Source organism: Culex quinquefasciatus, chromosome 3 (genome assembly GCF_015732765.1).
Source record: "Culex quinquefasciatus strain JHB chromosome 3, VPISU_Cqui_1.0_pri_paternal, whole genome shotgun sequence".
NCBI classification, from domain to species: Eukaryota; Metazoa; Arthropoda; class Insecta; order Diptera; family Culicidae; genus Culex; species Culex quinquefasciatus.
Window position 1 is genome coordinate 152,681,570 of NC_051863.1, and position 10,068 is coordinate 152,691,637.

At 41.2% G+C, this 10,068-nt stretch overlaps 2 protein-coding genes across 2 annotated transcripts; one reads left to right on the forward strand and one right to left on the reverse strand.

The window, feature by feature from the left end:
- Positions 1 to 1,532: 1,532 nt before the first annotated feature.
- Positions 1,533 to 3,399, reverse strand: LOC6048916 (zinc finger protein 729). Its single transcript, XM_038259798.1, has 2 exons — positions 3,205 to 3,399; positions 1,533 to 3,145 (listed from the first exon to the last, which is right to left on the reverse strand). Exons 1-2 carry the CDS (start codon positions 3,346 to 3,348, stop codon positions 1,589 to 1,591), a joined length of 1,701 nt encoding a protein of 566 aa, XP_038115726.1. The 5' UTR covers positions 3,349 to 3,399; the 3' UTR covers positions 1,533 to 1,588.
- Positions 3,400 to 3,454: 55 nt separating this feature from the next.
- LOC6050241 (zinc finger and BTB domain-containing protein 17) lies at positions 3,455 to 5,174 on the forward strand. Its single transcript, XM_001866845.2, has 2 exons — positions 3,455 to 3,691; positions 3,751 to 5,174. Exons 1-2 carry the CDS (start codon positions 3,548 to 3,550, stop codon positions 5,119 to 5,121), a joined length of 1,515 nt encoding a protein of 504 aa, XP_001866880.2. The 5' UTR covers positions 3,455 to 3,547; the 3' UTR covers positions 5,122 to 5,174.
- The last annotated feature ends 4,894 nt before the right edge of the window (positions 5,175 to 10,068 follow it).

Here is a 10,068-nt window from a genome sequence, read left to right on the forward strand (position 1 = left end):
CGTTCTATTTAAAATCTAGACATTTTTCGAACAAGGAACAAAAAACTAATTTCATAATGTAAACATTCATTGACGTAGAGAGATGCACTGTTTGTTCACAAATCAAATCCATATTGGACCATATTGTATTTTCGTTATGTACAAAAATATTGACAATTTATGTATATTTTATTTATTTTTAAATATTCTTTTAACAGTTACAATCATCCTTGTTCAAAAAATCATATATAACTTGTAATAATTACAAGTTATATATGATTTTTTGAACAAGAATGATTGAATATTTTCAGAGGTTTGGTTACGAAAGTGTTGAATAAAATCCACTTGCTGGAAGAAGAGCCAACCTTTTCGTGGTGAAAAATATTGACAATTTATTTGATTTGAGTCAAAAGGGTTATTTCAACCCTTAGGAATTTTGACGCATATGTTTAAAATAGAACTGTTTCAAAAATGTTACCCTATTTTCTAAAATGTTTGCCAAATAAAGACTAACCTTATAAAAATGATTAGCCGTTTCTAATCACTGAATCACTGAAATATTTAATAAACGGAATAACTTTTTTTTATTGTAGCTCATTCTGACCCGCAATCTGGAAATGTAGTCAAAACACTGATTAGGTACATAAAAACAGTTTAATGTTATATTTTAATCAAACAAGCATTTAACCTTGAATCGAGCTTACCAAAGCATAAATCCTCTTGAATCAATTCATTGTTTTGTAAGTTTTTGTAAGGTTTACAGGCCCTTTTATTTAGGCGTCTATACCCATCTGCCCCTCTCTGCTACAATAAGGCCTTTGAATTCTAAAATATTTATACATTCGACTGTATGTCTAAAAAAATATTTGACCCTTGCGAATCCAACCTTTTATTTAAAAACATGTTTGATCAAAATAAGCTATTCCAATTCATATATCATAAAATTGGTTCACAAAGTCATATTTCCACAGCCATACTGCACCTGACGCGAAAAATCCATCTAGAATTGAAAAAAAAAACTTTCTCAAAAACGTTGAATGATTAGCGACACGTCCAAAATGAGCGCTCCGTGAGCGAAATATGAGCGCGAGCGCGAGCGTGGAGCAAACGCGAGCTGAAAAAATCGGAGCAAACGTGAGCGCGGGCAAACGTGAGCTAGCTCGCGCAGCGCTCCTCCTCACGAATGAGCGAAAAGTGAGCGCTCATGAGCGCGTGAGGAACGCAACACTGCTTCCAACATTGTCTTACTAGGGGAAATTCTCGTATGTTTGGCAGGTTTCAAGCACTCGCTCCTAACTCCATCCAATTTGCTGATTTTCACTATTTAAACAAACAATTTTGCAAAACTTTTGATGGAAACTTGCTTGCTCACTTCTTATTGAGCTATATATCACTCGATTTCAGTTGAAAACGCTTTTAATGAGCTGTAATTGAATGTCAAAGTGCTGATATGACAACATTAGAGGCACGCTGGAATTAAATGCTGTTCCCCTACATGAAGTTCTAGAGAATCTTTTAGCAATAAATTATTCAATGTTTCAAAATATCTTTAGTTCTGTTTAGCATTAGTTTATTTCAAAATTAACTTTCAAAATTACACTAATACCGTCTAGGTGCCGGTGCTTGTCGTCGCCAGCGGTCCATCCTGCGCCGCCGCACGCTCCGCCTCCGCCTGGTCTTGCTTTTTCAGTATAACCAGACAGAAATTCGCCAGATGGCGCTTCAAATTGCACGCTCGGCTCAACTGGATGAAGCAGTAGGGACATTTCACCTTTCCGGCCGCCGGTTTCGAAGCGCGATCCTCCGCGCCACACCCGTCAACGACCTGGTGCGCGCGCACCAACACCTTCTTGGGGAAGCCTTTTCCGCAGTGCTCACATTTGCACGTCGTTTTGAGCCCGTTCGATTCCGCGTTCAGCAAGGCGGAACATCCAACCTTGCGGTGGCGCTTAAGGCCTTTCTGGTCGGTGAACTTGGCGGAGCAGTGCTTGCATTGGTTCGGATCCCTGAAGCATGCGCGAAGCTTAATGTGGCGAGCAAAGTAGTATCTCGAGTTGAACACGCCGCCACAGTTGAGGCAGGTCAGTTTGACGACGTTGTCTTTTTCTTTCGTGCACAGAACAGCGTGCCGTTCGAGACCTTCGCTTGTGTAGAAGGATTTTTGGCAATTGAGGCATTGTTTGGGAACGACTTGAACTTTTGAACCCCCTTCTTGTGCGGGACAATCCGTTTGCATGTGCTTCTTCAAGTCGTCCACTTTTTGGAAACTCGTTACTTTGCAGAGCTCGCACGTGTAGCGAACATCCTTATTGTACAGAACTGGACATTCGCAAACCAGGTGCCGTTGTTTTTCCACATCAGAGAGAATCTCCACTCCACAATGAGGGCAATCAAACCTTTCATTTCCGCCTTCGAGCGCGTCTTGCAAACTCGCATCTTCCTCATCGCTGAGATACGGTTCGTCTTTAACCGGAATGACTTCAAATTGCATCGTACTGTTGGTTGAGAGCTCGTCTGCCGCATCCGAAACTTCAAAATCCATTGCCGATTCCTCCAGAACCGCTTCCTCCTTAACGACGGTTGTCTCTGTAGCTTCAAAATCGTCCTTCGGCGGCTGCTCCTCCTCATTCTCTTCATCCTGCGGTTTTTCATTTGTCGCACTTGCGCTAACACCAAACTTTGGCCGCGTCCCCAGCTGAATCATCCGATGATACTCCCAGGTGCCGAGAGAATCGTAGCCAGCGCAGCACACGGAACAAACGTGCTCGCGAGCCCCACCTCGCTGTATCTCGTTCGCGAGCCGACCAGCGAAATGATCCCGCTTGGCGTGCTGCTCCATGTCGGCCAAGTTCGTCGTCACCTTGGGACACTTCCGGAAGCAACACCAAAAGCTCTGGGGAGTCGCGAGAGTTGTCTCTGCTGCTGTTGGTACTATTTTAGAGACTGGCGGAGCAGCAGTAACAACCGGAACAACCGGCTCCGGCGAAATTGTCGGGATTTGCGGTACTGGTCGATTGGTCTCTACCGACGCTGGAATTAAGCCGAGTACTAAATCCCGGAGATAGGCATCCCTTTGGCGAGATTGCTTCCAGAAGGCGTAGGCAGCGTCCAGCAGTGCCAAACAGTCTTGGCAAATTCGCTGCGGGAGCACGTCGTTCGGCGAAAACTGCAAAACAATCGCTTGTAAATTTACATCAATTTTATGGAAAACACTTGCCAACCAACCTGTAACTGGGTGCAGTAGACTAGCATCAAATAGATCGGCTCTTGTTGGCTTTCGGAAAAGGCATTCACCGATATTCCTTTAAACTTATCTGTTCGCGAGCAAGTTCGACACTTTTGTTGAAATTTAAATTTAATATTCCTCATTTTACATGTGATTATTGTAAAAACCAATAATAAACAAAACAAGTCCTGAACACCTGAACTTTGATTAAGTGACATTTCAGAAAAGATGCAGATTCCATCTCCTCGTTAAAAATCGCGAAAAAAAGTGTTGACTGGCACTTTAGCAAACTCTTGTGGCTGTTCGACGTAAAATTTACTTTTACAACAAAACGCACGTAAAATGCGAAAGACCAAGTTAAAAATAAACAACAAATGTCGAACTTGCCCGCGAACAGACAACTTTCTAGGAATATCGGTGAATGGCTTTTCCGAAACCCACGAGGAGCCGATTTATTTGATGCTAGTCTACTGCACCCAAATGCAGGTATGTGCAGGTGTTTTCCACATAAGTTTGATGTAAATTTACAATCAAATGTTTTGCAGTTCTCGCCCAACGACGCACTTCCGCAGCGAGTATGCCCGGACTGTTTGGCGACACTCGACACTGCCTACGGCTTCTGGAAGCAATGCCGCCAAAGGGAAGCCCAACTCCGAAGGGAAATTTCGGGCGGAACTCGTACGTCGTTTCCGGAAGAGCTGTCAGAGCCGGAAGATCAACCCGTTCCAGAAGCTCCGCCAGTGCCTCAAGTAACACCAGCAGAGACGGCTGCCCCGACTCCCCAGAGCTTCTGGTGCTGCTTCCGCAAGTGTACCACGGTGACGACGAGCTTGGCCGACATGGAGCAGCACGCCCAGCAGGATCATTTCGCAGATCGGGTCGCGAACGAGGTACAGCGAGCGCCGAATCGCGAACACGTTTGTTCCGTGTGCTGTGCCGGATATGCGTCGCTCGGCAGCTTGGAGTACCATCGGATGATTCAGCTGGGGATTCGGTCAAAGTTTGGTGTTAGCGCAGGTGAGACAACTGAGAAACAGCAGGACGGGGAGAAGGAGGAGGAGGAGACGAAGCAGCAGGAATCGGCAATGGATTTTGATGTGTCGGATGTGGCAGACGAGCTCGCTACCAACAGTACGATGCCGTTCGAGATCGTTCCAGTTAAAGAAGAATCATATATAAGCGATGAGCAAGACGAGAGTGTGCAAGATGCGCTCAAATGTGAAGCGGAAAAGTTTGATTGTCCTCACTGCGGAGTGGAGACTCTCTCAGATGAGGAAAAACAACGCCACCTGGTGTGCGAATGTCCAATTCTGCACCATCAAGAAGGGAGTTCAAAGGTTCAGAGCCTCTCCAAACAATGTCCCCGTTGTCGAAGGCCCTTCAACACCAGCGAAGGCCTCGAACGACACATTTCGTTGTGCACGGCAGACAAACCTGACGCAAAACTCACTTGCCCAAACTGTGGCAGCGTGTTCAACGCAAAGGCCAACCTTTCCCGGCACCTTAAGATCGGGGCCTGCCTCCGTGATCCGTACCAGTGCAAGTATTGCTTTGAAAAGTTGCCCGACATGAAAAGCCTAAACCGGCACTGCAAGGTCGAATGTCGCGCCATGCTGAACACGGAACCCAACGGGATTAAAATGAAGTGTCACTGCGAGCACTGTGGAAAAGGCTTCCGCACGAAGGCACTGCTGCGCCGGCATCAAATCGTTGACGGATGTGGCGCGGAGGATCGGATGGCGAAAACGGTTAAAGACCCGAAAAAGATCCAGTGTCCTTACTGCTTTGAGCACTTTATCTTGAAAAACTTGAAGCGCCACTTGCAGCAGCATTGTCTGGTTCTGTTGGAAAAACAAGTGGAAGCGAAGCGTGCGGCTGCGGCGTTGGCGCAGGACGCGACGAGTGGGACGCGCTAAGGGAGATCGTTGAATGGTATTTAGTTAAATAAATGAATGAGTACTGGACTTAAGATGATGTCAATTATTTTTCGAAACTTTTCAAATGCTCCTATCATGCTGATCAATAACGACCCCGGCTACGACCAGTGGTAGGGTCAGTGGGAAGTGGATGGGAATATGAGTCCGACACTAGAATGATGGAGACCGCCCAATCGACTGCATCTCCGACAAAGTCCAATGACGTAGGAAGTACTTCATTTAATAAAACTCATCGATGATGTAGGAAGGACTAAACCAAGCAATACGACGAATTCGAATTCCCTCTCAAGCATGTCAAAACAAGAAAACGTTACTCTGTGGACAAATATAACCATGAATTCGAACTGTAGGAACATAATTAATTGAACTACACAAAAGAAATGAACATGAACATGAAAAACAAGACTTCGCGTCCCCACTGTCAGCGCACTATTTTTGGTATGATGAAGAATCCGAATTGAATACAAACAGAATGAAATGGAATCACACTGAGCAATTCTTAATGAAATCGGTCTTTTTTTATTTTTTTTTATTTTTTTTTTTAATCAGGCTGAAACTTTTTTGGTGCCTTCGGTGTGCCCAAAGAGGCCATTTTGCATCATTAGTTTGTCCATATAATTTTCCATACAAATTTGGCAGCTATTCATACAAAAATGATTCATGAAAATTCGAAAAAATCTGCATCTTGATATGTATCTCGTTTAGTAAAATGAAGAGGATGTATTCTGGTTGAGTACTCGAAGATGAAAGAGGTAGTTTATTGTCAAATCGCTCACAAGTAAACTTTACAGACGTTACTGTTACTCTTTAATTCAAGTGTGGTATACACCACAGTCGCCCCCCTTTTAATCAAAAGTTAATCTTCTATATGAAATGCAACATTACATTATACTGACTAAATAATATCTAACAAAAGAAACAAATCAGTTGACTAACGTCAATTAATGAAGAATTTCAGAATCTTCAGCACATTTGATTTCATTCAATTTTAAGAGCCATTTCTGCCATTCAGCAACAGATGACTTCCATCTCGAGCGCCACCAATCGAATCCAAGCCCTTCGACTTCGGATGACTGCATATCATGTACCGATATGATCTTCGTCTTGGCGTACTCCCGAAACTCCCGGTGCACGTCCCGATGAAGGCTGCATCCAGCCCGAACCACAGCGTCTTCCGGATTTCCGAAACCCGTCACGCCGTCTTGTGCGGCAAACTCTTTCAGCTGCATCTTTGTGTGTCGTTCTTTATGCGTTCCAACTTGCGTCAGGCGGCGCAATGACTTAGCGAATTTTTCGAGTGACTTCTGTGAATTACACAATAAAAATAATATTATAAATTTAAAAACACAAATGCATAGGACATTTATCCAAATATACTTTTTCAATGTTAATGTTGTAGTATTATAGATCAATTTGCTTTTAATCAAAGGAACCTCTTCCTTCACCATCCTTTTAAAAAATCTCATTAATTTCCACCAACACATTTGTTGAGATTTGGCAAACTTAATAAAAGCACTTTTTATACCGATTTTAGCCAAAATTATAATGTTTTCCATTACAAGTTCCATTTGGAATACCTTTTATTACATTTTATAGATTTGATTTGATATATTGCTTTGTTGGTAAATTTAAACATATTTGAGAGAAACAAATCGCCAATAATAAAATATTTCATTAGAAATAATAAAAACACATTAAAACTATTAAAATTGTGGAATTCTCCACTCGTCAGACTTTTCTGCTGCTGATAAAATCTCAAAAAACGATACGACATATTTGCCTTTGCCATTATGGTGTGAATTTTCACTAAAGCCAACGAAATCTTAATTTTTAATTCTTTTTTATAGAAATCCAAAAACCTCTTTGGTTTCAAAAAACTGTAACAAACGTAAGCGTCTAAATATTGGTAAATTATTGTGGCAAAGATGGCTTGTACATTATTTATAATCCCACCTTGGCATAATTGCGATTTTGTAATGTTGTCATTAGACCCGAAAACTATAAAGCGATTGTCCAGTATTTTAGTCCATCTTTTACACACAATAATTTGTATTTGCAATTTTGCAATGCTTGTCAAAATGTCTTGCAATTGTTTGCACAGGTTTAATAACAATTTCTGTATTACCATACCAAATTGACAAAAAACAACGACATTAATCGTAAATAACATAAACAATGTATACACAAATGTTTCCAGATAAATTTCCAAAATAATATTTCCGTCGTTTTCAAGGTGCTCTATTTTATGTTCAACCGAACCCACATTGTCAATGAAAAATGTTTGTTCTGACTTTTCAGTAACATTATCATTAAAACATATTTTAGTTAAATCATTCTCTTTAAAAGTTTTACCATTTACTTGCAATTCAGCATCATATGTTGTTAAATTGTAGTGTTCATTTGAACTGTTACTTGTATTGAACATTTTACTACATGTAATATCTGATAAAAACAAACTGTTAAAATCAAGCTCATCCCTATTTTGAGAATCTCGCACAGAACTACACTCGGCTATATTGTAATAATTTCCACTTGTTTTAATTTCTTTTAAATGTCCCCTTGGACGTACTTTTAAAGAGTTTTCTACCAAATCAGTAGGCTTTGTAATACATTTGGTTCCAATATTAGTTCTAATTTCTCCCAAAGTATCAATTTTCAACTCTGCAATTAATGTATTCAACCAACTTGAACCTATAACAGGTATAAAATCATATTCAGCATGTGCAATTAAGAGTGTAAGGTTGAAAACGCTGTTACAACACTCAACCAAAACATTTGTTTGTCCAATTATCACTAGATTTGACCCATCAACATTAATTGAGTTTATTTTGGTCTCACACAAGGAATTTTGAAATAGTGAAAAATATTGCTCCTGATTCATTACAGATACACTTGAATTTTTGTCGAATTTCATTTTGATCATTTGGTCCTCAATTTTCAGCTGTACGAAATGTGGTCCAAGTTTTGCCATCTTGTTATACTTTTTTATGCAATCCATGTTTTTGTTGTTGTAATTTTCCCAAATGATATGATTGAAAACACCCAGCCTTTGCTAGCAAAACATTAAATTCTATAGATCGCAATATTTAACATGAGCCCAATAAAGCAACAATTACTCTTTTGTCCTCACAATGCTTTTTTTAAACTCTCATCGACTAGCAAAGCTAGCAAACACACAATGTATCAAATATCAAATTTCACAAAATTACCGTAAACGATACAGAGCTGATTTTACTAGTCTTACCAACCGTCCAGATGATCCGGATTCGGATTTGATGTCCGCTGTCCTGGGAAAACCACTCCGGTCCGGGAACTCTCACCGCTTGATGTGTTGTAGTACGCCTTTCTTTTGAATTGCAGAATCCACCTCCTTAGACAAAGCACCCTTTTGTGTTCGTTGGAATCGCAGCCGAACCCAAAACGTCCCGCTACAAAATGGTCTCCTGATGCTTGTGTCCCAGATTATCCGGCTATAACCGTGCAGTGCGTTCCGAAACAATTTTACGGCACCCCAGTTAAGGGTACATGCCGTCGGTTCACCAATTCTTCGCCCTTTGACAATAGAATCGCTCGTGCTGGACAGGTTAATATTCTTGACTCACCAAGTTAAGATACAAACAGTAAACGTTCTGCCGCGTCTTAAAATGCCCCGAAATAAAAAGTATGCTGCGCACTTAAAGCTATCCGTAAAGGAAGATTGAAAATTTGCACAGTCACTTTTTACTTCCGCTAGGACAAAAAGAGTTGCCCTCGTCGCCAGTTGATATGTATCTCGTTTAGTAAAATGAAGAGGATGTATTCTGGTTGAGTACTCGAAGATGAAAGAGGTAGTTTATTGTCAAATCGCTCACAAGTAAACTTTACAGACGTTACTGTTACTCTTTAATTCAAGTGTGGTATACACCACACATCTTATAAAGCATTTTTTTATCAATCAACGGCAAAGTTGTAGGTTTCACTCAAAAAAATATTCACGTTGAAGCTACGTGAAAAGCTATGTGGTATTTTTCCACTAAAGTTTTCACGTAACTTCTACGAGGCGGCCCTACTAGAAACGGAATTTGCTTGGCCAGATCATTTCACGTCGTTTCTACGTGCTTCACACGTAAAAGCTAAATAAATCAATTGATGATTTCTACATGTTTGTTGTAGTAAACATTAAAGGAACCTTCTTGTACTAATATGGTCTAATTTCAGATATTTTTTTTATCAAAAAGAAAAAAACAAGCAATGCAGATCTAATTCAAATTTAAAACATAGTTTTATTCAATTTTCCTTTGCTAACATGGTAAAAAAAGGCCCAGTCTCTCATGAAACCGAGCAGGAAGACGTTCGTGCGTAGCTTTCTGTTTCCGCTGCACTTTGTGGCCGCACGGGAACCCGTTTCAAAGTCGTTGTCGTTAGTTGCGGTACTTCTGTCCGTGCCACGTTAAGGTGGCTGCACATCACCAGGGGGGGTTCTTTGTGAGCAACTAGGCAAAGTTTTCGATCAAGTTGGGTTCTCGGATGGTTGGCCAGTATGGCGTGGCCAGAAAGATGTTAAAGATGATTGGGGCGACCACGTTCAGCTCTCAAATTCCTTGCACGGGTTCGTTGATCTTGCCGGATACAGCTTGTTGCTTCGAACAACTTTGGCGAGGGTACCACACTGGCCAAGGCCGACGATAAGATGGCCGCAAATGAACATCACACTCTTCCGGAGCACCCCGGCAAGTGTCCGCAATGTCCGTGACATGTTCGGTTGCGTCGATCACCACGACCAACCGCTTATATTAGAACTGGCCAGAATCCAAGTGGCCACCGGTAAAAGTGTGCTGCTTCCAGAGTTCGGCCGCTGCAAAAAATAAATAAATAATTATTTATAAATAAAACCATTCAAACTTAATTTAACTTACTTTCTATTCTATTTTTGATAAAATTTTGCGA